This window comes from Thamnophis sirtalis, unplaced genomic scaffold (assembly GCF_051295495.1).
Source record: "Thamnophis sirtalis isolate CommonGarterSnake01/CBP01778 unplaced genomic scaffold, rThaSir2_p1.2 scaffold_5, whole genome shotgun sequence".
NCBI classification, from domain to species: Eukaryota; Metazoa; Chordata; class Lepidosauria; order Squamata; family Natricidae; genus Thamnophis; species Thamnophis sirtalis.
In genome coordinates, this window is record NW_028261385.1 from 2,561,254 (window position 1) to 2,587,710 (window position 26,457).

The window sequence follows — 26,457 nt, forward strand, 5'->3', positions numbered from 1 at the left end:
GACTCTTTCCAGGCAGGGGCATTGCTACATTTGATCAATGAAATAAGAAATGGGGTGGGGGTGGAAGGAGGGCATGTGGGGGGGGGAATTCTCCTCCCTCCAGAGCTGGCAAGAGGCAGCCTTGCTTGAGGCTCTCAGCGCCTTTGCTTCATTCCTCTGTATCGGGGGTGACCTGTCCATCTGAGGTCAGGCATCCTTTCTCCGACCCGCCCGGAGTGCGGCACAAATTAAAAAATCCATCCTCTCCTTCTCTTCTAACAAGTCAGCGGTGCTCAGCAGTGCATCTTGAACCCGGGATCAGACAAGCGATGCTGTTGAAGGGCATCCCAGGACTTTGAGAGGTTTTGCTGGGGGTGGGGTGGGGGACGACACAGAAGCTCAGGCACAACCCTTGCAAGACTGAGTAGAGCTGTTGACTCTCCCCAATGTTGAGGATCCTCCTCTTTGGCTCTGAATGTGACCACATAATGCAGCTTGGGGCCACACTCTGGGTGTGTGTGTGTGTGCTTCCTTCCAGGCTCACAGCTGGAGAAGGAAGAGGAGGAGGAGGAGGAGGAGGCAGTCCCGGCCAAGAAGGCTTGGCACCCTTATCTTGTCACCCAGGTACACCCACGTTACACCTATCCTCCGTGAGCTGCACTGGCTACCCATTAGTCTCCGAATCCACTTCAAGGTGCTGGTCGCTACCTATAAAGCCCTACATGGCATCGGACCTGGGTACCTGAGAGACCGCCTCCTGCCGATCACCTCCCTCAGACCGATTAGATCTCACAGGTTAGGTCTCCTCTGGATTCCATCTGCCAGCCAATGTCGGCTGGCGACTCCCCGGGGGAGAGCCTTCTCTGTCGCAGCTCCAGCCCTCTGGAACGATCTCCCGGTGGAGATCCGGACCCTTACTACCCTCCCGGCTTTCCGCAAAGCCACCAAGTCCTGGCTGCTCCAGCAGGCCAGGGGGGCCTGTGAAACATCCAGCCCCGCGGAAATTGTGAATGTTGCGGTTCTGTTTTTAAAGTGTTGTCTTTGTCTAGTCTTCCCCCTTCCCTTGTCTATTGTGAGCCGCCCGGAGTCCTTCGGGAGTGGGCGGCATACAAGACAAATAGATAATAATAATAATAATAATAGTGTGTCAGTGGCAGCCTTTCCTGGACCAAGGCATCGTGTATCCCCCCATACCTTGGTCAGTTTGCAAATGGATTGTTATAATGTGCTCTACCAGGGCTGCCCTTGGAGACTATTTAGAAACTGCAGCCGGCCCAGAACGCCGTGGCAAGGGCAGGGGGGACTCCGTGGCCCAGAGCCCAGCCGTCTGAGCGGCCACCGGCTTCCCCTGGCTTGTCTCCACACTTCACAATCTTAACAAAGCTGCTGTCCCACCGATGAAAGGGGGTTCTTCTGGAACTGCAGCCCCCTCCCCAGAAAGCAGCCTCCCCCACCCCCATTTGAGGCCATTTGAAACGAGGCTCCCCAACCTGTAGGCGTGAGGGGTTTGCAAGCGGGCCGTGGGAATGGCCAGCAAGCACCGGTGCATCCTCCCTTGTGAGAGCAGCGCGCGAGTATGCATTCCATTTAAGTGAGTGGCAGGCACATGTGCAGAGTGCTTCTGCAAATGGTGCTATGTGCTTGCTGGCCGCTTATGTCCCCTTCCCACCCACCCACCCCCATCCCCAAAGCAGAAACTCCGATTTAAAAGGGCAGCTCTGGTGCTGTTCATACAGGCCTGCTCCTGCGCCGTCTTTTGGGTTCCATGTCTTGACTTTATGGTTCTTCTATGCCAGTGTTTCTCAACCTTGGCAACTTGAAGAGGTCCGGACTTCAACTCCCAGAATTCCCCAGCCAGCGAATGCTGGCTGGGGAATTCTGGGAGTTGAAGTCCGTACCTCTTCAAGTTGCCAAGGTTGAGAAACACTGTTCTATGCCAACCCATCCAGAGATCTGATTAATAACTAAACCATCCCTGTTGCGGACTTCAGAATACGGCCCCAGTAGTGGGAGGGGGGGGGAGTGATTGCCAGCTGGCCTCCTGGGCACTTTGATGAGGTTCCCTTGCCTGGTTTTTGAATCCAGGCCCTGAGGCCTCTCTGAGGTGGGTCCCCATCAGCCGCACTCAGCCAGCGGCCACAAAGCAACCCTTGGGAAGAAAGAAGCCCACGCAGAGCCAAGGGCTGCCTGCTGCCCGCCCAGCGCAGGCCTTTTATTAAGAGCAGCGCCTGTACAGCGCAGGTTGGTTCAGCCGGGGGGCCAGCCCATCTGGCGCCCGCCCAGCACATGGAGGTGGAGGTGGTAGACGGACTGTGCCCCTTGGCGGCCCTCGTTGATGACTGCAGGAGGAGGGAGAAAGAGTTAGAGGGGGGGCACCGGGCACGTGCCAGCACCCTCGGCGGCAGGAGGGAAGAGCAACCCCCTCCCCCGGGACAACAGTGGCCCCGTTCCCCATTCACGGCTCTCGCCCAAACGGCTGCCACCTTCTACTCACCCACTCGGTAGCCCTCGGACAGGCCCTCCGCCTTGGCCGTCTGGCTGGCCACCACCAGCAAGTGTCCCAGGAGCTGGGCAGAGAGGGAGATGGAGGAGTGGGGGGTCGCTGGGCAGGGAGGGAGATGGAGGAGTGGGGGGTCGCTGGGCAGGGAGGGAGATGGAGGAGTGGGGGGGGTCGCTGGGCAGGGAGGGAGATGGAGGAGTGGGGGGTCGCTGGGCAGGGAGGGAGATGGAGGAGTGGGGGGTCGCTGGGCAGGGAGGGAGATGGAGGAGTGGGGGGGGTCGCTGGGCAGGGAGGGAGATGGAGGAGTGGGGGGGGTCGCTGGGCAGGGAGGGAGATGGAGGAGTGGGGGGTCGCTGGGCAGGGAGGGAGATGGAGGAGTGGGGGGTCGCTGGGCAGGGAGGGAGATGGAGGAGTGGGGGGTCGCTGGGCAGGGAGGGAGATGGAGGAGTGGGGGGTCGCTGGGCAGGGAGGGAGATGGAGGAGTGGGGGGTCGCTGGGCAGGGAGGGAGATGGAGGAGTGGGGGGTCGCTGGGCAGGGAGGGAGATGGAGGAGTGGGGGGGGTCGCTGGGCAGGGAGGGAGATGGAGGAGTGGGGGGGGGGTCGCTGGGCAGGGAGGGAGATGGAGGAGTGGGGGGTCGCTGGGCAGAGAGGGAGATGGAGGAGTGGGGGGTCGCTGGGCAGGGAGGGAGATGGAGGAGTGGGGGGTCGCTGGGCAGGGAGGGAGATGGAGGAGTGGGGGGGTCGCTGGGCAGGGAGGGAGATGGAGGAGTGGGGGGTCGCTGGGCAGAGAGGGAGATGGAGGTGGGGGGTCGCTGGGCAGGGAGGGAGATGGAGGAGTGGGGGGTCGCTGGGCAGGGAGGGAGATGGAGGAGTGGGGGGGTCGCTGGGCAGGGAGGGAGATGGAGGAGTGGGGGGTCGCTGGGCAGGGAGGGAGATGGAGGAGTGGGGGGTCGCTGGGCAGAGAGGGAGATGGAGGAGTGGGGGGTCGCTGGCAGGGAGGGAGATGGAGGAGTGGGGGGTCGCAGAGCCCCTTCCCCCCGCCAGGCTCCAGACCCGAGGAGAAGATCCAGCCCCCCCCCCCCCCAAGCGGGAGGCGGGGAAGCACGGATCCTTCACCAGGCTCGTGGGGGGGGGGTGTCGCCCCCTGCCCACCCGCCCTTCACCCTCTGGCCATGCCAGCCTTCTCACCTGAGCGTCGCTCTCGGAGACCCGGCTAAGGCGCGTCAAGGGCCGGCGCGGGATCACCAGGAAGTGCACCGGAGCCTGCGGCGCTGCGTCCCGAAAGGCCAGGCACTGCGGGCGCCCGAGAGAAGGGAGCGAGAGCGCGGTGAGCCTCCTGCGCGCCCCCCTCTTGCCTTCCCCGACCCCCGATCCCAGCCGGCGCCCACCTGGTCGTCCTCGTAGAGCACGTGCGCCGGGATGGAGCCGTCCAGGATCCGGCTGAAGACGGTGGGACCGGGCTGCTCGGCCGCGCGCTGCGCCCGCTCCGCCTCCTCGCTCGGCCCGCCCGCACTCAAGCCCCTCTGCCGGACAGACGGCGCCTGTCACCCCGCTGCGACCCCCGCTTGCAAGGGGGGGGCCTGGAAGCCCCCCCGGGAAGACTCCGGAAGAGGCGCTCGGAGCTATTCTCTCCCCCCACCCGTTCCGCCCCTGCCCGCCGCCGCCGCCGCCCCCCCTACCTGTCCCGGACGGCCCCAGGCGCGAACCAGCAACCGCCCCCCTAGCCTCGCCGCCGCCATGCCTGCTAGCGCCGCCCCCTCGAGCAAGTGCATGCGCACTCCCGCACCTCTGCCCCTAGCGGTGGGACAAGAGATTGCAGGATGCACTCCCCACACACGTGTTACACCGTCCCCTTCCCGACAACAGCAAGAGAGGCAGCCCGGCTAAGAAAGCGACTCCTTTATTCGCACCCCCCCCCCTCAGAAGCCCATGCGGGCCCGTTTCGGCTGCGGCCCCTGGGAAGAGGAGGGTCCCCGCTGGCTGCTGCGCACCGAAGCCTGGCTGGCAGAGAAGGGCTCCTCGGGGGGCTCCGGGGGCTGGTCCAGCACAGCCAGGTACCGGCGCAGGGTCTGGCGTCGTTCGTGGGGGATGCCCCGGGCGCTCAGGCTCTGCGAGGACAGCAGCTCCTGGGAGTCCCCCTGGGAAGCGGCTGGCAAAGTGGGGGGAGCCTGGGCGGGGGGCTCCGCGGGCAGGGCGGGAGGGGGCCTGGGAGCCCTGCCGTCCCCCGACCAGTCACTGAGCTCCGACTGGTAGCTGGTGGAGGAGGTGAAGCTGCCCGAGAGGCTCTGCGTCCCCCTGCGCCGTTTGGCTCGTCTCCGCTGCTCCCTCAGCGCCTGCTGTCGCCGGGCCTTGGTGGCCCCCAACCTCTCCAGCCACCAGGCCGCCCAGTCGCCCGCCCAGGAAGCCTCCAGTCGCTGGCTGAGCTCCCCTGGGGGCAGCTGTGGGGCGGGGGGCACAGGGACCCCACTCTCGTCCCCCCAGGAGCAGAAAAGCTGCTCTTCCCGCATGGCCCCGCGCAGGCGGCGGGAAGCCTCCAGAGAGGACGGGGAAGCCCCCTCCGTGTCCCTCGGCTCTCGGTGGGCGAAGAGGCAGCCCTGGTTGAGCGTGGCCGGAGGGCACTGCCAGTACAGGGTGGGCGGGGCAGCCCGCTTCCAGGACCTCAGCCAGCGCCGGTAAAGGGTTGCAGCTCTCGGGGTACAAGCTGTCTTGGCTCCGCCTGGAGAAATGGGGTCCTGGCAGGGTCTGCCCACCACGGCGCCTGCAACGCTGGTCTCTGGCTCCGAGTCGGTGGGAGCCTCCCCATTGGCCTGGGGGAGCAGCGGCTGGTAGAAGAGGTCCCCGGCCTGGGAAAGCTGGAAGACCAGCAGGGTCTGGATGCCCTCCTTCTGGCCCAGGGCTGCTGCAATGCCTGGATTGGGGGGGGGGGGGAGAGGAGGAGAGATGAGATGGGGGGGGGGGAAACCAATTCTTGAAGCCCTGCTGGATGCCCAGCTATGCCAGGTTCTGCCCTGCTATTGGCAAGGAGGCTAGCCCGGGTTTTTGGATCTGGCTGGTATGTGGGTGGGTGGGAGTGATAGCAGCTTCTCCTCTGGAGGTGCAGGGAGGCACCCAGAACCTCCTTGGAGTGCAAAGCCCGTTTCCCTTCATCTGCCACCCCTCCCACCCACCCACCCCTCCGGCCCCTACCTGCTGTGGGGACGGAGAGCCGCTGGCTGAGGGCGCTCTGCCTCACAGGCACCTGCGCGGGAAAGTGGGGCAGACACTCCTTGATGGAGGGCAGCTTCTGGGGCGCACCTTGGAGCTGGCAAGGGAGGCTGTGCCCACCTGTGGAGACAGCCCAGCCACCTCAAGAGTCCTGCAGCACCTAGGTTCCCCCGCCCCCAGGGCCACTGGGCATGACTGCCTCAATGCCAATGGAGGGTGCAGGGCACTCTTCTGAGTACCCACCTGAGTACTGCAGCAGGAGCATCTCCTGGGAGTGGTGGGCACCCAGGAGCACCTTGTGGCTGTGCTGCCCAGGCCCGGCAGGTATGTGGTGGGCATAGATGGGTGGCCGCTGCATCATGTGCTCCCAGGACAGGACAGGCACCAGGGGGAAGCGTTCGTCCAGCACAAAGACCGAAAACTGCGGGTGAATGAATGTTAATGTGTGTGTGTTGTGTTTCTAGGCACAGGGACCCTCAGCCAAGGAGCCAGCCCCCTGCTTCTGCCAAGCCATGGGGGCAGCCAGGGAAGGCAGCCTGCACAGAAGGGAGGGGGGTGCCCCAGGCTGAGGCCCCTGGTCCAGGCAAAGTCTGCCCCCAACAGCCCCCAAACAACCCCCCCCAAGTTACCTGCGTGGCCACTAAGTGGTGGAAGGGCTCCGAAGGGCCCAGGTCTTGGAGAGAACCAGGCGTTCCCCACGCTGGCAATCCGCTTCAGCCCCCACCTTGAAGAGGTCGAAGTGGGAGGACACCTGGGGGGGGGAGGCAGGCCAGGAAGGTCAGCAGCTAGGTGCGACTGCACCCCCCCCCCCGCCCAGGGGCCCTTCTCAGCAGCCCCTCCCTCATAGGCAGAGGGATTGGCAGCTCAGCCGCCCCCCCCCCCCCCCCCCGCTCAAGCTCACCCTCTGGTCGAGACCCTTCAGGCCGGTGTGGTCGGCAAAAGTCAGCACTTGTGGGTGGGCAGAAAACTCGCTCCAGCGCCAAGGGGAAGGGTCCCGGAAGAAGAGGCTGTCGCGGTCGTGGTGCAGCCGCCGGAGCCTGTAGGGAAAGGGGGTCAGTCCTGCCCCCTCGCAGCCAAAAGCTGGTCTGCTGGCAAGAGGGCAACACCTGGACTTCCAGAGGCAGCAGGGACAAAGGATCTCTCCCCCCCCAAGGCGCTCAGGGGGCCCATTGGCCATTCCTCCCCCCCGCCTCCCCCAGCAGAACAGCTGTTGTAATATAGTTCCTTGTGTAGGTGTGTGTCCCCCATGGCCTAGTTCATACTAGGGCTTGCAGAGCCACGCTGAACCACACAGGAGAAAACAAACTCCTAAAACCCCATAACATTCCCCTCCATGCCTCCCCTCCAGTGTGGGCCCCACTCAAGGAGGCAGCCAGCCTCACTTGCTCACCCCGTCTCCACGTTCCAGAGGTACAGCTCCCCTTGCAGGGTGCACAAGGACAGCTCGCCGGGTAGGTGGGGGCTGCAAGGAGACAGCGGAGCTAGGGAAGGGCAGAGGTCCCTTGCCTCTTCCCCCCCCATCCCAAGCAGGAGGCCAGCCCCTCATGTCCCACTGGCAGAAAGCTCCCGGAGCCCCACCCCCCAGCCCTTTGGAGAAGACGCCTGTTGTAATATAGTTCCTTGTGTAGGTGTGTCCCCCCCCCCATGGCCCAGTTCATACCAGGGCTTGCAGAGCCACGCTGAACCACACAGGGAGAAAACAAACTCCTAAAACCCCATAACATCCTGATAGTTCATAACATAACATCCTGAGATGTGCCCTACCAATGACGCCCAGGATTTGACCATATATAGACAGAACTTCCCTGAGCAGTAGATTAGAAATTGTACTTTTACAGGCTGTTTTTAATCACATGCTATTGCTCCTCCTGCCTTTGTCCTATCTCAACAAAAGGGGCTCTCAGACCCCCAATCTGGGTCATTGTCCCTCCATCCCGAGAAAGGTTGTCTCCTGTCTTTTCTCAACATTGGCCTCATGGGCGAACCACAACGTTACAGACGCCCCTTACCTGACTGCGATGGAAGAACAAGGAGCTTCTGTGCGAACCACCTGCAGAGGGCTGGGGGCCTTTCCACGCTGCTTTCTCCAGGCCCCGCAGAAATGGTCGGAGCGCACCCCCCAGGAAGTCTGGGAGGGAGGAAACAGAAAGGGACCCTTCAAGAGGGGAAGGGGGGGGGCAACAGAGGGCCAGTACCATCCTCGGGACCTGCCGTACCCACCGCTGCCCTCCAGGTGCGCTGCTGCCACTTGCTGGACGGCCCCATTGAGCTCGAACTGGACGGGTAAGCCGCGGAGTTCGGGTCTTAGGGCGCCGCTGGCCATTGGCCTCAAGGCCGCCTCCTGGAAGCCTGCAGGGGCCGTTAAGGAAGAGACGCGCGGCGAAGGGGCGCCTGTCCCGCCGCCCAGGACCGCCCCGCCCCTTCGCGCCGCAGGATACAGAGCCGGTCCGCCGCTTCCCCGGCTGGGAACACCAGGCAGCCCCGGCGGGGAGGTTTACCGCGTGCGCCGTCGGGCAGCCAGGCTAAGGCTCCGCCGGTGGGGCTCTCGTCGAAGGACAGGCGCCGCCGCCGCTCGGCCAGATCCTCGTGGAGCCACTCGGCCACCACCTTCAGGGGCAGCTCCGACAGCCAGTCGCGGCACAGCGAAGCCACCCCGGAGAGAGGCCGACCGGTGCTGAAACGGCACGACGGAACAGCGGCCGCTTAGACGACGCCCGCCCACCGCAACGGTTACCCGAGGGCGTCTCGGGGAAGCAGCCTCGCTGGCCGAGCGCAGGTCCCGGGCTCTCCCCCGCCGCTCGCCCCGCCAAGGGCACTTGCCTGCCTCCTCGCGTCTGGCCTTCCAGGGCTCGAAGGAGGCGGGTCATCCCGCAGACGCCTCCGGCTCTCCTCTGCGGAAGAGAGCGGGCGGCGGGTAAGGAGGGGCCGGCGGGGGCCCGCCGTCCCTCCCCGCAGGACTCCAGGGAACCGCCGCCGCCTCCCGCCCGCGCTGACCCAGTCGGTGGAGTCGCCCAGGTAGACGTGCTCGTGCAGCAGCCGCGCCGTGGCCCCGAAGGCCGCCTCCGGCTGGTCTAGGAAGAGCCGGCCTAGCTGCGGGCCCAGCGCGCTCAGGGCCGGGGCGGCGGAGGCGCCGTCGATGGGGGCCGCCGCCTCCGGGGGCTTCAGCGGCAGCGGAGCGGGCTCGACGGGCAGCCAGATCTCCCGAGCCTTCCGGCGGCGGCGGGGTAAGAAGAGCGGCGGGGCTTCCGGCCCATCTGGAGCCGCCACGCCCACCTGCCCGCACTGGCCCCAGCCGCCCGTCCGCAGCCCGGCCCCGTCGCGCCTAGGCGGCCCCGCGCGGAAGAGTCCCGGGAGCAGCGCCGTGGGGAAGGCCGCCATCGTGCGGGAGTTCCCGGCCGCGCATGCCCGGAGCCGCCCCGCGCGACGCTCCGGCCTGCGCCCCCTGGCGGCCCGAGGGGGGCGATCTCCGAGGGGAGGGGCCAGCTGCCCCGCTCTCCGCCTACAAAGCGCCGTATTCTCCCCCCCCCCCCACTTTCCGTTCTTGGCGATTCTCCGCTTAAGGCGGCTGGGGCTGGAGAGAAGGAGGGGGGGCCGGACAGGTGGGCCGAAGAGAAGGCTTCCTAGCATAGAATTTTTTGGCCAGGTGTGATTGGACACATAAGGAATTTGCCTTTGGTGCAGATAGCAATAGCAATAGCAATAGCAGTTAGACTTATATACCGCTTCATAGGGCTTTCAGCCCTCTCTAAGCGGTTTACAGAGCCAGCATATCGCCCCCACAATCCGGGTCCTCATTTCACCCACCTCGGAAGGATGGAAGGCTGAGTCAACCCTGAGCCGGTGAGATTTGAACAGCCGAACTGCAGTCAGCTGACTGTATGCTGTCAGTGTACATAAAAAAGAAAAAAAAATACATTCATCAAGAATCATCTGCATATCTTAAGGACCACTCAAACGAGAGATATAAACGAGACTGGGAAAAATGGATCGATTATATACAAAATAAATATGGGACTAAGAAATCCCAGATAGCTTATGATTAAGATCAGGAAATGATATAAATTGTTTAAAGTTAGCCTAGCAAGGAGGAGCTAAGTTCAATGTAAAGATGTTATCAATTTTCTATTCTTTTTTCCAATATATTTTAGACTGTTTTTTTAAAAGATTTATACCATGTATGGGTTCTGGGAAGTCCGGGGGAGGGAAGGCTGGGGGGGGGGGTTGGGGGAGGGTGGGAGGGAGAGATGTATATTAGGCTTGACGAGGGGTGTTAGATTTTAAAATAATATGATTGCACATGTATACTGTCTTCTCTTTTTTTAAAAAAAACTAAGATATGTTAAGTATATTGATATGGAAGCATAAATACCATCAACACAAAAGGGAGTTTGCTCAGAAGCTGTAATACACCAAGTGAATGAGAGGAAGAGTGGGAAGCAGAGGAGAGAAGAAAGATAGGAAGAGAGGGATAGGAGAGAGGGTGAGGGGGAAGATGAGGAGAATAAGGAGGAGTGGAATGAAGAGAGAGGAGAAGGAGAAAAGAAGGGGAAGTAGAGTAGGAAAGGATGATGGAGGGAAGAAAGGAGGTAGGAGAGAGGCAGAAGAAAGAGGTGTATGGAGAGCAGAAGAGCTAATAATGGGTTTTTATCTTTCTGGGCGTTGATGACAAGAGGAACTGATGTAATTACTACTTAATACAATAGGATATTGGCTATGGAATAGTATACATGTGGATTATGTGTTATGAAAATGGAAAATAAAAAAGTATATTAAAAAAAATAAGAATCATAAGGTAAAACAATCAGTGATAGTCAGAGGTTACTCATAAGCAATGAAATCATACTAGGAAAAATAGAGCAATATAAATCTTAAAAGATACAAGCAAGATGGTTATAGTTATAAGGGAGAGGAGACAGGTAAATAGGAAGGATGGGGAGAAGAAGAATAGAACAATAGGAATACAATAGAAAAAACAGCGGCTGGAGGGAAAATGGCCAAGGGGTTTTTTAAAACCTCAAAGCGCAGGAAAGGACCTCAACCGAGGGAAGCTTTCAAAAGTTGCCCTGCTCCCTTTCTCCTTCGCCCGTCTCCCAAGACGAAAGAGCTCCACTCGGCTACCTCACCAGCTCTAGGAAGGGAGTCCTTCAGGATTGGGCAGCATATAAATTTTAATAATAAATACAATAAATAAATAAAAACATCACGATGCGCGTTTCCAGCCAGCCGAAGCAAACAGAGCAGAACATTCACCGAGCATCACCCCCCCACACACACATAAGCACTGTACTCCAGGGGTAAGTCGGGCTTAGAAAGGGGCCCAGAGCCCCTCTTCTCCCCTCATAGCAATAGCAGTTAGACTTATATACCGCTTCATAGGGCTTTCAGCCCTCTCTAAGCGGTTTACAGAGTCAGCATATTGCCCCCAACAATCCAGGTCCTCATTTCACCCACCTCGGAAGGATGGAAGGCTGAGTCAACCTTGAGCCGGTGAGATTTGAACTGCTGAACTGCAGATAACAGTCAGCTGAAGTGGCCTGCAGTACTGCACCCTAACCACTGCGCCACCTCGGCTCTCATGGCTCAGCCCCCCTGGCCCCATCCAAATCAAAGTAATGCTGACCAGTTTGTGGGGAGGGAAGCAGGAGCTCAACCCACAAGCCAGACCACCCAGTGCTCAGAACCATCAGAATGGAATTTCTCTCTCGGCCAAGCGGAGCTCCCCCCCCCCACCTCGCACCAAGTACTTTCTTCCATGCCCAAAGCCAAGCGCAGCAGGCAGCGGGAGCCCAAGATGGAAGGCTGAGCCCCTCTGAGCCTTCACCGGCTGCCCCTCTCCTGCTCTCGGGGAGCAACTTGGACCTTCTGGTCCTCTCCAGGCATCCCAACCTTCCAGGCAGTTCCTGAACTGGTTCCCAGCCCCCCCCCAGGACCTGTGCACAGGGGAGGGTCTGTGCCCCCATGGCCCAAAGGGCCTTTCTGGGATGAAAAGGCTAAAAGCAAAAGCAGAACCGAAGGAAGGGCTGTCTCTGAGCAGAAGCCCCCATGCAGCTCCTGCTTCCTCTTGGTTTGGGCCAAAGGAGGGAAAAAGGGATGGGGTCTTGCCTATGCAGCCCCAGGCGGAGGCCCTTCACTCAAAGGAGACTCAAAGGAAGCCACCCAGCCCAGGAAAGCCATTTCCCGCTCTTTGCGTGGGAATGACCCAATGACCAGGGCCTGGATTGGGTTCCACCACAAATCCGCAAAGCCCTTATCCGCAGAGACATAAGCGCGAATACTAATTCGCGCCGTTCGAAGCGCTAAGGAAAAACGCGACCCTACCGCGATGACATAATTGCGGAGGGCAAATCTGTGCATTCCCAAGCACTCAGTACCCTAACCCTAACCTAACCCTAACCCTAACCCTAACCCTAACCCTAACCCTACCTAACCCAAAACCTAACCCTAACCCTAACCCTAACCCTAACCCTAACCCTAAACTTAACCCTAACCCTAACCCTAAAACAAACCCTAACCCAAAACCTAACCCTAACCCTAACCCTAACCCTAACCCTAAAACAAACCCCTAAACCTAATCCTAACGCTTACCTTAATTGAAATCGGCTTTTTGCCGTGGCGACGTTTTAAAGCGCCCTTCTGTTGCCGCGCTGTTGTCGCAGCGGTGATGACGCGCAGTGATGACCTCGCGGCTTTAGTGACGCGCTTATATCTCCGCAGATAAGGGCTTCGTGGTTTTGTCGTGCCACGCCTGGATTGTGCCCACCCCAACTTGGTAGTCAGAGCCAGAGGGCAGAGCCAGCCAAGGAGAAGAGCTGCCAGGCTTCCCTTTGGCAAATCAGGACTTGTTCTGCATTATTTTGCTGCTCAGGAGGATGGACGACACCTCCCCGTCTCCACCTCCCTTACCCAAATGCGGGAGGGCGGGAGCCACTCTTTTGCCTAAGCTGAGAGCTGAATGCTGCATGCATCCCTCTGCTAGAGAAGGGCCTTTCCAGCCCAGCTGGTTCTGGCAGGCTCAGATGCCCTCTTAGAGGGAGGCGGAGGCCCATCACACTCCTGCAGTCACCAGTGGCCAGAGGGCAGCAGCCCCCCGAGTCCTCTGAGCAGAGGGCTCCTTTGCCCTGACCCTGGAAGGTGGATGTGGCCCCAGGGGAGTGCAGGGCCCACCCCCCAGTGGGCATGATGGAGCAGTCCCAGAGGCTTTCTCAAGGGGAGGGCCGTCTCTTTCCCCTCCAACGTCCCTGCAGGGCTGGCTGTGTGAGAGCAGGGGATGTCCACAGGAGGAGGCCCCGCCAGCCCCCTCCCAGGGGAGCAGAATCCCACCCTCAGCCTGGCATCCTCGCTGAGCCTGCTCCCCCCCCGGGGGGGGCTCCAAAGTCACAGACACAAAGACCCCCGCAGAGCCATCTTTCTTTATTGTGCCTCCCTTGCGCAGCAGGAAGTGGGGTGGGGAGGGTGCCTCAAGCCTTCTTGTCGTCCTTCTGCAGGAACCGCCGGGGGCCTGGGGGGGGAAGAGGCAGAGCCCTTGAGCCGGAGGGGGGCGTCAGGGCCTGACAGGCCTGGTCCTGCAGAGCCCTGGAGGCGGAAGGGTCCTCAGAGCGCCCCGTCAGCACCACCGCACGCAGCTCGGGCAGCTCGGCAAAGGGCACATAAGCTTCTCCTGGGGAGAGAGAGGCCACAGGTGTTGGGGGGCCCCTGGACAGACGTGGGGACACGGGCCCCCAGGTAACAGCCTGCGTGAGAGTAAGAATGGGGCAGCCCCTGACCTGGCCCCCCGCGTAGCCCTTCCTGCGGCTCAGGGAGTTTCTGCTTCGGCTCATAAGCAAGCCTCCACCCAGCTGCAGCTCACTCCGCCCCTCTGAGTGGGTGGGTGAGGCGGCTTCTCCCCTGTGGGTGGTCTCTGTTCTTGGGTGCAGCTGAGCTGAGTGCAGCTCTGGGGTCTGCAAAAAGCCCCTCCCTCTGGGGCCCACAATGCCAGGCCACGGCTGCCTTTGCCTCTTCCCCTTTATGGATCCCTCCATAAAGATGACAAGCAGGGAGCAGACCTCGTGGCTAGAGCCCCACAACGGGATCTCCCTGGGGGAGCCCTGGATGACGGTCCTGCTGAAGGGGGGAGGAGGAAGGAGCTGACCAGGGGAGCGCCAGAGGGAGAGGAAGGAGCTGCGCTGCCTGACACCCGCAGCCCCAAAGGTTCCACCACAAAACCGCGTTCGACTAAAGCCGCTCGACGAAACCGCGTAGCTGACGTCATCACAGCGCGACAAAAAAAGCACGCTGCGAACGCTAAAGCTAAAATTAACCCCTAAACCTAAACCTAACCCCCCCAAAACTAACCCTAAACCTAAACCTAACCCCCCCAAAACTAACCCTAAACCTAAACCTAACCCCCCTAAACCTAATCCTAAACCTAACCCTTAACCTAACCCTAAACCTAACCCTTAACCTAACCCTTAACCTAACCCTAAACCTAACCCTTAACCTAACCCTAAACCTAACCCTTAACCTAACGCTAAACCTAACCCTAACCCTTAACCTAACCCTAAACCTAACCCTAAACCTAACCCTTAACCTAATCCTAAACCTAACCCTTAACCTAATCCTAACCTAACCCTTAACCTAACCCTTAACCTAACCCTAAACCTAACCCTTAACCTAACCCTAAACCTAACCCTTAACCTAACGCTAAACCTAACCCTAAACCTAACCCTTAACCTAACCCTAAACCTAACCCTAAACCTAACCCTTAACCTAACCCTAAACCTAACCCTTAACCTAACCCTAAACCTAACCCTAAACCTAACCCTAACCCTTAACCTAACCCTAAACCTAACCCTTACCTTAAAGTGAATCGGCTTGCTTTCAAAGCGCTATTTAAAGCGCCCTTCTTTCTCCGCGGTCGCTGTTGTCGCCCTGCTGATGATGTCAGCGACGCGGTTTAATCGGGCGCGCTTTAGTGGAGCGCGGTTTTGTCGTGCCACGGCCCCAAAGGCCTTGGCATGAGTGGCTGCTAAGATGCTGGGCAGGTCCTTGCCAAGGCCAGAGGGACAGATGCCCTCCCCCCCAGCTGGAGGGCTTGGAGGATTCCCTCGGGGGGGTGGGTGGAGGCACCGTAACCCCCCCTGCCATCCCCCATACCGTAAGGCCGGCCACCTCTGCGCCGCGTCTCCTCTGACTCAAAGAAGGTTGCGTGCTCCTCCCAGCGTCGGTCGCAGGCCGCGCACAGGAAGCTGGAGGCGAAGGCCATGCAGGAGCAGCCTGGTGGGACAGGAGGGGCACAGGTGGGGCATAGGGGGAGACACCCGGCCCCTGAAGCAGCCGCAGAGCCCTTTGGAGAAGGGGAGGGGGGAGGACTTCCTGCCCTGCTGCAGAGGTCTTGGGGAGGACCAGCTGAGTTGCACGGGTCTCTAACGCAGCCTCTGTTGCAAACAGCTTTGCAACTGTCCATTTATAATTAGTAAAAGTACACTTGATTCCAATCCAGTGGTTTCTTTCCTGATTACTAAATGAAGTCAATGCTGACAGCCTCAAAGTAAACACACCCTCCTAGTCCTGGCCTGCCTCGTGCAAGATTGAGGGCCTCTGTTCCTCCCTCCGTCCCTTTCACTCTCTGGGAACACAGGCCAAGACCGCCTGGACAGATGGCAGGAAGAGGCGCCGAAGCCCCCGGAAAGGTCCTGAGCTGGCACCCATTGGTAGGGTAGCCCCATTGGAGGAACTGTCCCAAGGGAGAGGGTCCTGGGGGACGGTGCCTGGGTCAGCCTCAGGTAGCCGGGGGAGGGGGCCCCTTGGCCGTGCAGCTGGGGGAGATGGTGCCACTTTGGCATTGGCAGGCAGAACGCAGAGGTCATTCATGCCTGCTCCGTTGGGGAGGGGGCTGTGCAGTGCCGGTGGCTGGAAGAGGCTGAGATTTGCGTGCGGAGTTGCTGGAGAGACGCTGCCTTGGTGAGCGATGTGGGTCACGATGAGGAAACCCTGGAAGAAGACCAGATGGGGCTGGGAGCAGAGGAGCCGGGTGTGTTGCTTTGATAAGACGCCAGGGGTGGAAGGAGTAGAGAGGGAGGGCTTGGCAGGCGGACTAAGACGCGGGCGCTCTGTAGGGCCGAGAGCTGCTCTTATTAGGACAGCCGTAGCCACCGGGGATTGGATTGCGGAGGGCGTTGGGGGGGGGGCATCCTCTCCCTCGAGGCCAGGAGGCAGCCTGCTCGCTAAGAGGAGGAAGGGACTCAGCGTGCCCAGAGAAGCCAGCAGCCTGGGGTGGCGGCCAATGGGGTGCTCACCTCGGACGCAGCATCCCCGTGCTCCGATGGGCGAGTGTTCCTCGTGCGTGTGCGTGCACCGGCATTTTGCTCGCCAGGATGCCACATCGAAGCCAGTTCTTCGCCGAAGCCAGAATTCGCCCACCTCTTCCGGGTATGTCGGAACAAACAGGAACCCCTGGCACCGGCAGTCTGTCACAGTGCAAGGCACAGTGGCTCGTTTCTCTGGAACACAGAATTGGCCCTCAAAAGGGGGATTCCGGAAGGAAGGGGGGGAGGTCATCCGGCAAAGCAAGCGGGGAGTCTCTGGCCCCCAAAGCCTCCTCTGGGGGGGAGAGGACCCCCCTGGGCAGGGAGACCCGTCCGTCCCCCCCCCAAGCAGGAAGGCAAAGGACCTTCGAGTTTGCACATTAATTTCATTTTCTTTTAGGCAAGACGTGGTATCTGACACAGCCTGTTCTGCCGGGGACCAGGGGGGCTGAGTTCTGAAGACCCAGAGGACAGAACGTGACCCGTCAAAACCGCGGTCCACAAAAGCGCGCTCGACGAAAGCGCACATTTGACGTCATCACAGCGCAACGAAAAAAATTAAACATTGAAATAAAAATAAAATTAAAGCAAGCCGATTCACATAAAGGTAAGGGTTAGTTTTAGCGTTAGGTTAACGGTTAGGTTTAGGGTTAGGTTTAGGGTTAGGTTTGGGGGGGTTAGGGTAAGGTTTTCGCTTTATTTTTACATTTATCGATCACAGCGCGATGTTTTCGTCGCGCTGTGATGACGTCACGTACGCGCTTTCGTCGAGCGCGCTTTTGTCTACCGCGGTTTTGTGGTGGAACCGGACAGAAAGGGCCACGGGGACCTCCAGAAGGAAGCAAACAGCCACGCCCGGCTGTCTCCAAGGCTGTTCTGTCTTTTGCCCGTTATTTTTGGAAGGCTAAGAGGGGAAAGGGCTTCCCCAGGGCTTCCCAGGGGGCTTCCCAGGTCACACGAGGTGGCAAGATGCTGGCACGTGCCCGTTGCCCCCAGGCTAGAGGAATGGCAGCCGTCCTGAGGAAGGGCCGACAACCTGACCCTCTGCCGCGTGATGCAGTGAGCCTGGTAGAAATGGCATCTTCGGTTGCGCCCAGAAGGGAACTGGGAGCTACCGTGTAACACGGCCAAACTGGGGAGAGCCCAGGACAAGTTCTGGACCGTGACCCGACAAATGCATGAACGTCAAAAGCGCGCCGACAAAACCACGGCGCTAAAACCGCGATGTCAAAAGCGCGCTGACAACAGCGCGATTTAAGTTAAGGTAAGGTTTAGGGTTAGGTTTAGGGTTAGGTTTAGGGTTAGGTTTAGGGTTAGGTTTAGGGTTAGGTTTAGGGTTAGGTTTAGGGTTAGGTTTAGGGTTAGGGTTACAGCGCGCTTCTGTTGGCGCGCTGTTGTCGGCGCGCTTCAGCGCTAATTCGTCGGCGCGGTTTTGCCACTGCGGTTTAGTCAGGCGCGCTTTTGTTGTTCGCGCATTTGTAGTGGAACCGTTCTGGACCAGGTGCAACTTCCAGGTGATTTTCAAAGATGATGCCATGTCCAGCGTGTTGCAGTCGTCCCGCCAGTGACCAGGGCACGAGTGGCCCCAGTCCAGGAATGGGCACCGTCTCCTGTGAAAGGCCTCCCCAGCCATGCCTGCCACCTGGTCCTGCAGCGGAAGGACACCACACCCCCCCCGCCGTCCTGCATTGTGCATACGATTTTGTCTGCTTGGGGTTGCAGGCCCTCTGGGAAACCATCCTGTGGGCTTCAGCAAGGGATGAAGGCTGGCCACGCACTGGCAGAGCCTGTCTGCTGCAGGGAGGGCTGTGCCAGAAGTCCCTAGTGGAAGCTCCCCCCCCCCCCTGAGCCAGTCTGCGGGCTCCAGCAGGTCCGGAGCTGCTGAACTTTGCAAGTCTTTGCAGAAGGAAGGCAGGGCTGAGAGCCAGCAGCGACCCTGTGAATAGAGTCCACAACACTGGGCTTTCCTGCACCCTTTGCTTAAGGCCCTGAGGGCTGGTTCTCCAGGACCACAAGCGGCACCCTGGATGCCCACTTCCCTCTGCTTCTGCCACCCTCCTCCCGAGAGCTCCTCCCATAGGCTCCCCACCTGCACTTCCCTTGGCAACAGAGAGCATCCCACCTCTCTGCCTGCTGCCAATCACCTCCAATAGACCGATCAGATCCCACAGATTAGGCCTCCTCCGAATTCCATCCGCCGGCCAATGCCGACTGGAGATTACCCGGAGGAGAGCCTTCTCTGTGGCTGCTCCGACCCTCTGGAACGAACTCCCCGTGGAGATTCGAACCCTCACCACCCTCCAGGCCTTCCGCAAAGCCCTTAAAACCTGGCTGTTCCGACAGGCCTGGGGCTAAAGAGCTTCTGCCCCCCCTTCTCGAATGGTATGGTTGTTGTGTGTTTTTTAAATTTTGTATTGTTATGTCTCGTTTTTTTTTATACCCCTGTCTGTACCTCCTTCCCTGATTGAATTGTGAGCCGCCCTGAGTCCCCTTCGGGGAAAAGGGCGGCATATAAATGTAATCAATCAATCAATCAATCAATCAATCAATCTGTCCCGCTGGGAATAAGGTCTGAAGCCCCCAGCAAGGCCCTTCCAGTCAAAAGGATTAGTCTGTGACATCACCGTTGCCCAGGGGGGGGCCAAGGTTCCGCCTTTCGTGTCCCCGTTACCCTTCCCACCAAGGCGGAACCTTTGTATCTGCTTCCATTTGCCTACTTTTGGACTGCTGGTTTGGCAGAAGCTGGGGCAAATTGACAGGAGGTCATTCCGTCAGGAGGCTCTTGGGTTGTGCACCACTGAGCTCTCAACCTCTCCGTGGTCTTCAGACTTGGCATCCTAGCCACCACGGGAGCCACCGCAGCCCCTCGTCCTGCTGCTGCCTCCCCAGCTGGGCCATGCAAGCTCCCTTTGGCAAACAGGGTTCTGCCACTCTGTTGCGTTCACACTGCACACCCCAGGACTGCCCCCTCGCTCAGTGCCTGGGTCCCAGGCCATCAGGAGGAGGGAGGAGGTGGGGAAGGTCAGCTGCCAGCAACGAAGGAGGCCAGGGTGAGAAGCAGAGTCAGGACAGCCAAAAGGGCAGACGGGTGGGTGGGTGGTGAGATGGACGGGAGCAGTGAAGCAAAGGCGAATGTGGCCAAACTGAACCGTGAACTCCTGGCTGTACAATGGTGCTGTCCTGGAATTGCCATAGGATTTGGATTTGGATTTTATTGGGTTTGTATGCCGCCCTATTCCCGAGGGACTCAGGGCGGCTCACAATAAAAAAGGGGAAAGGATACCAAAAAATAAAATAAAATAAACAACAATTTAAAATTCTACAACAGCCGTAACCTCGAATGGGGCTGGATGGTTCAACAGCCCCAGGCCTGCCGGAACAGCCGGGTCTTAACTGCTTTGAGGAAGGCCAGGAGGGTAGTAAGGGTCCGGATCTCCACGGGATCATCACCTGCTCTGCTACTCACCCACGTACACCTGGTGCAGCTTCAGCAGGTGCCCACAGAAGCACCTGGACTCATCCCCCACCCGGAAGCAATCCCAAAGGTATTCAGGGCAGCGCCAGCCGATGTAGAGGCCTGAAGAGAACAGATGGGTATGCTCAGTAGGTGGGCTTGCAGAGGATGGGGGGCGGGGGCTATTGGAGGGCCCTGCCCCCAGGCAACCCAAATCCCACGAAGCAGCCTCAAACCTCTCTCTCTCATGGGGTGGGGGGAGAGGGGGCACATCCCAGATGCCAGTCTGGGAAACGGCTTGGACTCTGCCCAGGGTCCCCCCTCCTCCCTCACGCAGAGTATGCCCAGAAAGCAGCTCCTGGCTGCAATGCCCTCCTGCCCAGAAAGAGGTGAAGGCTTGCAGCTGGCATCGTGGCAGAGGCGCCCGGCAGGTCCTGCCCTCGGTGGGTCACTGAGGCTCCCACCCACCTGTCTGGAGGGACCTGAGGGCCGCCTCCTTTTCCAGGTGGAAGAGCTCCTTGACGCTCTTGGCGAACTTCTCTCGGTGCATGGCCTTGGCCACCGACACCAGCTCCTCCTTCTCGGCTGGCACGATGGTCCTCACCATGTAGGCTGTGGGGAGAACAGCCCCCCTCAGTGGCTCCTCCATCCTGGCTCCCGGTTGTTTTGCCTCAGCTGCCTCCCATGTTGGGCTCCAGGAGGGGCCTTCGCCCCCACTGCTGCCCTCCAGCCCCCCCCCCCTGCTGTTCCCTCTGCCTGCGCCACCTTAAGAGCCAAGGTGGCGCAGTGGTTAAAAGCAGCACTGCAGGCTACTGCTAGATCAGCAGGTCAGCGGTTCAAATCTCACTGGCTCAGGGTTGACTCAGCCTTCCATCCTTCCGAGGTGGGTAAAATGAGGACCCAGATTGTTGGGGGCAATATGCTGACTCTCTGTAAACCGCTTAGAGAGGCCTGAAAGGCCTATGAAGCGGTATATAAGTCTACTGCTATTGCTATTGCCTGCCTGCCTGCGAGCTGCTTCAAGGCGGGGGAGGCTATGGGGCTGTGGAGATTGCTATCCTGCTCCGGCTTTCTCCTCAAGGGCAGCCCCCCTTCCTTCCTCGCCACCTGCGTGAGAGGGGACACCTGTTCTCTGCTGGGCTGGAGCCTTGGACAGAGGCCACCCGCTTTGCCGCCTGCCTCCCCCCCTCTTCCGCGGCCAGAGCCCAGCGCGGCGGCCAAAGGGAAGCAGCATCTGGGCCAAGAGCCGCGGCGGGCCGGCGCTCTCTCCTCTCCTTCCCCCGCCCGCCCGCCCGCCGGCTGCCCCCTGCCCGGGGCCCGGCTGCGCTTCTGGCCTGCCCGCTTGCTCGCTCTCTCGCTCGCCGCCCTGGCAGACTCCCACTGACTTGGCGCGCCCTTCTTGGCCGGCGGGCATTTCTTTTTGGCTTTGGTCCATTCGGGCTGCTCCCTGCGGCCTTCACTCCCTTCCAGCCGCCGCTGCAGCCTGTCGGAGGGCGCCTTCCAGGAGAGCTGCGAGGGCGAGGAGAAGGTGAAAGGCGCGGAGGAGGGCTCGCTCGGGCTGGCGCTCCGCGGCTCCGGCCACTCGGACGAGGAGGGCAAGGAGGGGTCCGGGAGGTCGTCCTCCCCCTCCAACGAGCTCGACCGCGGCAAGACCGTGGTTTCTTCGCTCCCCAGGGAGGTGGTGGTGGTGGGCAGGATCAGCTCTTCCTCCACCTCGGGAGCCGTGGGCGACGTGCTGCTGGGCGCTGCCTCCTCCTCCTCCTCCTCCTTTCCCACCGCCGCCTTCCAGGACACCGCCGGAGGCCGCGAGGCTGCCGCTTCCGTGGGTTCCGCGTCCATGCTGACTCTGCCGGAGACAAGCACGGGAGGCGATGGGGCGGGCAAGGGCGCCGGGAGGGCTCGGGGGAAAGGAGCCGGGCAGAGGTCAGGGGACTGCCGGCTCTCCCGTGGCTGCAGAGCTCACCGCGAGCCTCTCTGCCGCCGTGGGCGGCGGGGGGGGGTGTCTAGTGGTGCAAACGCGAGAGCCGCCTCGCCTGAGGCGAGCCCCGGCGAGCCCCGCGATCTGCCGGCCGGCGGGCCAACGGAGCTCTTTCCCGACGTCCCGAGGTGCTTTTGGCTGAAGTGGGTAGGGCGACTTGGGGGGCAGGCGGGGCAGCCGGGGTGGTGGTTGAGCAGGAGTCTCTCTCTCACACACACACACACATACACCCATCCCGCAGCGCCTCTACCTCCGTGCGAGTCCCCGTCGGGCAGAAGAGCAGCGGCGGCCTGGAAGCCTGGATTCTCCGGCCGGAGGAGGAAACGTTTCCAGGGCAACAGAAGCCTTGTTGTATTGGCATAGCAGCGGCCGGCTGGGTTCCGGCCTTGTTGCTCCGCTCCTCCCGCTTCTCTTCCGTCAGCCGGGACTGGGGTTCCCCGGCTGGGCCCTCCCGAAATCAGCCCCTCCCGGGCCACAGCGCACCTACGGCAAGGAGGGAGGCTGGCAAGGACCCGCCCTGGGGAAAGGGAGCCCACCCTGGGGAGGGCAGCAGAGGCCACCCTGAGAAGGTCCAAAGGGATTCTTGGTTAGATTGATGGCCTGGCCTGTTGTCCAAATGTTAGTTAGCAGTTAGCAGTTAGACTTATATACCACTTCATAGGGCTTTCAGCCCTCTCTAAGCGGTTTACAGAGTCAGCGTATTGCCCCCACAGTCTGGGTCCTCATTTTACCCACCTCAGAAGGATGGAAGGCTGAGTCAACCCTGAGCCGGTGAGATTTGAACCTCTGAACTGCAGATAACAGTCAGCTGAAGTGGCCTGCAGTACAGCACTCTAACCACTGCGCCACCTTGGCTCTTATGTGGCCTGCTTAAATATCCCTGGTTCAAATTGGGTGCAAACCCAAAACAGGAGTTTACTCAAGCCTTCTCCTTCCCTTTGGTGAGGATCAGGTCCAGGACAGCAGCTCCTCCTGCCCTTTCTGCCACTAAAGGAAGCGGTCAGCAAGGGAGGACCAGGATGCCAGGATAACTGCCCACCCCCATCACTCCCGAAGGCCTCTCTGGCCTTCATCAGATGCAGAAACGGGATGGGACTTTTCGGCTTCTACCCTCACGCCACGCCTGCTTCTCCGCCAAGGTTCCTCCTCCTTGTCTGACACGCCCCCACGCATTTGCCCTGGCCTTCACCCACTTTACGACCTTTCTTGCCACTGTTGTTAAGCGACTAGTGGCAGTTCTTAAGTAAGTCACATGGTCATTAAGTGAATCTGGCTTCCCTGTGGACTTCGTTGGTCAGGTCGCGAAAGGAGATCACGTGACTCTGGGACACAGAGCCCGTCATAAGTAAGAGTCAGTTGGATCACCTGACCATGGGGATGCTGCAACGGTCGTTAAGTGTGAAAAGCAGTCATAAGTCATAAGGGGGGGTGTTGATGGGGTACAGAACATTCTCACCCCCAGGCTGTCCATTATCTTCCTTCTTAACTTTTAACGTTTTTATTCGTTTCAATTCTTTTTAGCGCTTTTAAGCTGGTATTACATTGTAAGCCATCCAGAGTCACTGCATTATTGAGATGGGTGGCATAAAAATAAATAAATAAATAAAATAAGCTCTCCACTTCCTGGGTCGTTTTTTGACATGCTAATGTTGAGCTGTTTGCTTTTGGGCCTTTGCCCGGACATTCTTGGCCAAGGCTTAAGCGAAATGCCACCTTTTCCTCGTGACACTAAAGGCCCACTTGCAAAATTCTTCTGCATGGTTGCAAATCCACTTTCCTTTGGCTGAACCGTTTGTTTGCGGTTAACCTCTCTGGCTTCTTCAGGTAAGTGATGAAATAGGTGTTAGCTAACCGGTGGTTCTAACAACGACTCTGCCAAGCTAACAAAGCAATTAAGTTGGATCAGCTCTGGGTGAAGCCAATTCATTGCTCATTTGCAAAAACCCATTTAATAGTTTGCTAATAAATTAATAGGTCAGATCCTCAGGGGATTCGCTGCAGGTTCCCAAGGGTCCCCAAGGGCAAAGGCTGTGTAAATGGCAGAGCAGTAGTAGAGGCAAGTAGAGACTTCAAACCCCATAGTTGGCTCTCAGCCCTGTGACCCGTCAAAACCGCGGTCCACTAAAGCACGCCCGATCAAAGCGCGTATGTGACGTCATCAGCAGCGCGACAAATAAAATTAAAAATAAATTAAATTAAAATTAAAATTAAATTAAAGCAAGCCGATTCACATAAAGGCAAGGGTTAGGGTTAGGGTTAGGGTTAGGGTTAGGGTTAGGGTTAGGGTTAGGGTTAGGGTTAGGGTTAGGGTTAGGGTTAGGGTTAGGGTTAGGGTTAGGGTTAGGGTTAGGTTAAGGGTTAGGCTTAGGGTTAGGTTTAGGGTTAGGGTTAGGTTAAGGGTTAGGGTTAGGGTTAGGGTTAGGGTTAGGTTAAGGGTTAGCGTTAGGTTTAGCGTTAGGTTAAGGGTTAGGCTTAGGGTTAGGTTTAGGGTTAGGTTTGGGGGGGTTAGGGTAAGGTTTTCGCTTTAATTTTAAATTTACCGCTCACAGCGTGCCGTTTTCGTCGCGCTGTGATGACGTCACGTACGCGCTTTCGTCGAGTGCGCTTTAGTCTACCGCGGATTTGTGGTGGAACCCTGAGCCCACCCCCTCCAGATGGGGGTCCTACCCAGGATCTCCGGGAAGCCTTCAGACTGGCACCCAGGGAGCTTCTGAAAGACCAGGGAGGCTGATGCTGCTCAGGAAAACATTTTATTGGAGAAGAGTGGCTGATGGGTGAGGCAGGAAGGCTCACCCCCATCCCCAGGCAGAAACCACGGGAACCTGGCTCTCTTCACCCTCTCACTTGGTGCGGTAGAAAGTGTTGGTGCCAACTCTACAATGAAGCAGGAGGGAGGAAAAATGTCAAAATTCATGGTGGCATGATTGCTGTTCACCCAGACTGAGCATTTCCCCCTCCCCCATATTCCCTCCTTCCACCCAACAGACTTTCAGAGTGTTGCCAGCTGTGGGCTCAGCTGACTGCGATGCCAGCCAAACCACACTTCAACCTTTCACCAGTGAGAAGCACCTGAGGAACTTCCTCAAAAGCTCAGCTGGGGGAAGTGGTAGGAACGGCTCTTGCTGATGCCAGCCTCTCCCGCCGGAGCTGCCCAGCCGGCCCTGGGTGCTGAAACGGCTCTTGAAAGGACGGGGCCATCGGGGCAGCCTTTCAAGAGCCACTTTCGGGGGTGGGAGGGCAGAGAGGAAAAGAAGGGGGCGCCGCGGGGAGACTCCCGGGGGCCCTTCCAGTTAGGGGGCACAGCAGTTCAGCCCCTGCTTTTCCTTACTTCGTTGCTCCCCAGTCGTCTTCCCTGGAGGCCGCCTCCTCGCGCAGCAACCAGACGGTCCTCAGCAGCTCCTTCCCGTCCTTAGCCACGAAGCACTGGCCGGCAAAGACGGTGATGGACTCTGAGGGAGGAATCGGCCAGGGGCTCCATTGGGGAGGGGTATGTTTCCCCCAAAGACCCCCCCCCACCTCACCGAGGCTAGCTTTAGGTTGGGAAAGTCTTTGGGCAGCCCCAGCTCCCGGGGAGGGGGCGCATTCAGTGATAGGATCTGGAAGAGGCAGATCTAAGGAAGGGGAGATCCACTAGATTCTCTCCCCCCCCCCTTCCATTTGCTTCCACCCCAAGTAGTGAGTGGCTTTACCAGAGAAGCTCCAGTTGACGGTGAAGCCGAAGGTGGGCTTGTCCCCCTGGCGCTGGATGCCCTGCAGCGGGGATGGCCGGATGGGGTTGCCGGAGGACGAGACGGCCGTTTGGTAGACGCCGCTGAAGACCCCGCTGTTACTGACGTTGCCGAACAGCACGGTGGAGGCCAGGTCGTTCGTCCAGTTGCCAGACAGGACGCACTAAAGAGAGGGGAAGCAGGTCACGGCGCTGGCCAAGGCCGGCTGCCCAAGAGGTGGAGAGGCTGGCAGCGCTGAAACCATTTTCCCCGGGGATCTGAAAACTCCCGCTGCTCCCACGTGCCCGATCCCCTGGGTGGGCCCCACGCCAGCGGGGGCTTTCCACGAGGGAGGCCGGGACCCTCCGCCCACCACTCCGCATCTCACCTTCGGCATGTCGACGCGCCCCGAGTTTTGAGCTTCGGCAGAATGGCCGGAGCAGCCGAGCAGGAGAGCGAGGAGTCCCAACGCTGCTGCGCCTATCGCCATGGTGCCCTCCAGGACTCAAGACTTGCCAGCCCCGGCGGGACGGGCTCTTATAAAGCGCCGCTTGGGCAAGCGCTGGCTACACCTCCCCAATGTTTCCCAACCTTGGCAACTTGAAGATGTCCGGACTTCAACTCCCAGAATTCCCCAGCCAGCGAATGCTGGCTGGGGAATTCTGGGAGTTGAAGTCCGGACATCTTCAAGTTGCCAAGGTTGGGAAACACTGCCCAATGGAGCTGCCGCCTCCCCAAACCCCTCGCGGCAGGGAGGGGCAGGATCCCCGCCCGAGGGGACGGAGGCTTCTGGGACATCGCTGGCCCTCAAGAGGAGTGCTGACCAGCACTTCGGCAGCAAGGGGTGGGTGGGGCTGGGGGCTTTTCCTCGGACTCTCCACCGCGGCTGGCCCAACGCGGGCATCCTCTCTCGGCTCCATGGGCGCTCCTCTCCCGCCATTGGTCCGCCAGCACTCTAAACCCCGCTTCTTCTTCATGCCGGGCGTTTGACGGAGGGATCCTTTCCCAGGGACCTTGGGCTGCGTGGGACGTTTAAACGCGCATCCTGGCTGCCAGTCCGCGCTCCGAGGGGTGGGCGGCCTCTGAAACACGAAGAGAGAGGACGTTCCTTTGATGTTCAGGCAAGGAGAGGAGGGCTGAGGGTCAGGGTTTCTCCCTTCCCAGCCTTTCAGGAAGCTGCCCCCCCCATAACGAAAAGGTTAATAATAAGCCGACCAGGCTTCCCTGCATGGCTGCCCCCCCCCCGTCCCGTCTTTTTAACCTCCTCCCACTTCGTCCAGATGCCTCTGGAGAGAAAGGGCGAAAGGGGGTTGAGAGCAGGTTTATGAGTGAGTGAATGAGAGAGCGCATC

General features: G+C 59.6%; 4 protein-coding genes across 5 annotated transcripts; all 4 read right to left on the reverse strand.

The window, feature by feature from the left end:
• Positions 1–2,134: 2,134 nt before the first annotated feature.
• LOC148045256 (adenosine 5'-monophosphoramidase HINT2-like) lies at positions 2,135–4,238 on the reverse strand. The gene is made up of 5 exons (XM_087717057.1): positions 4,160–4,238; positions 3,869–4,003; positions 3,669–3,773; positions 2,474–2,546; positions 2,135–2,318 (listed from the first exon to the last, which is right to left on the reverse strand). The coding sequence occupies exons 1-5, from the start codon at positions 4,217–4,219 to the stop codon at positions 2,227–2,229; spliced, it is 465 nt and encodes a 154-aa protein (XP_087573183.1). The 5' UTR covers positions 4,220–4,238; the 3' UTR covers positions 2,135–2,226.
• Positions 4,239–4,394: 156 nt separating this feature from the next.
• On the reverse strand, positions 4,395–9,065 carry LOC106550881 (TATA box-binding protein-associated factor, RNA polymerase I, subunit C). The gene is given in 13 exon segments (XM_087715236.1): positions 4,395–5,388; positions 5,667–5,804; positions 5,928–6,105; positions 6,314–6,357; positions 6,360–6,435; positions 6,586–6,721; positions 7,075–7,146; positions 7,694–7,803; positions 7,805–7,812; positions 7,905–8,033; positions 8,123–8,365; positions 8,500–8,575; positions 8,679–9,065. Coding segments are annotated over 13 exon segments (2,583 nt in total). The 5' UTR covers positions 9,063–9,065; the 3' UTR covers positions 4,395–4,399.
• A 4,014-nt stretch (positions 9,066–13,079) lies between these two features.
• On the reverse strand, positions 13,080–21,767 carry FAM221B (family with sequence similarity 221 member B). 2 transcript variants are annotated; one of them, XM_087717058.1, is made up of 7 exons: positions 21,650–21,767; positions 20,807–21,267; positions 19,890–20,033; positions 19,434–19,544; positions 15,959–16,162; positions 14,817–14,936; positions 13,080–13,182 (listed from the first exon to the last, which is right to left on the reverse strand). In XM_087717058.1, the coding sequence occupies exons 2-7, from the start codon at positions 21,258–21,260 to the stop codon at positions 13,142–13,144; spliced, it is 1,074 nt and encodes a 357-aa protein (XP_087573184.1). In that variant the 5' UTR covers positions 21,261–21,267; positions 21,650–21,767; the 3' UTR covers positions 13,080–13,141. The 2 variants fall into 2 exon arrangements, with proteins under 2 accessions (XP_087573184.1, XP_013924342.2); XM_014068867.2 differs by having other exon boundaries at positions 13,080–13,341.
• A 2,472-nt stretch (positions 21,768–24,239) lies between these two features.
• On the reverse strand, positions 24,240–25,666 carry LOC148045257 (avidin-like). Its single transcript, XM_087715307.1, has 4 exons — positions 25,495–25,666; positions 25,089–25,290; positions 24,728–24,848; positions 24,240–24,273 (listed from the first exon to the last, which is right to left on the reverse strand). Exons 1-4 carry the CDS (start codon positions 25,594–25,596, stop codon positions 24,240–24,242), a joined length of 459 nt encoding a protein of 152 aa, XP_087571433.1. The 5' UTR covers positions 25,597–25,666.
• Positions 25,667–26,457: the final 791 nt, after the last annotated feature.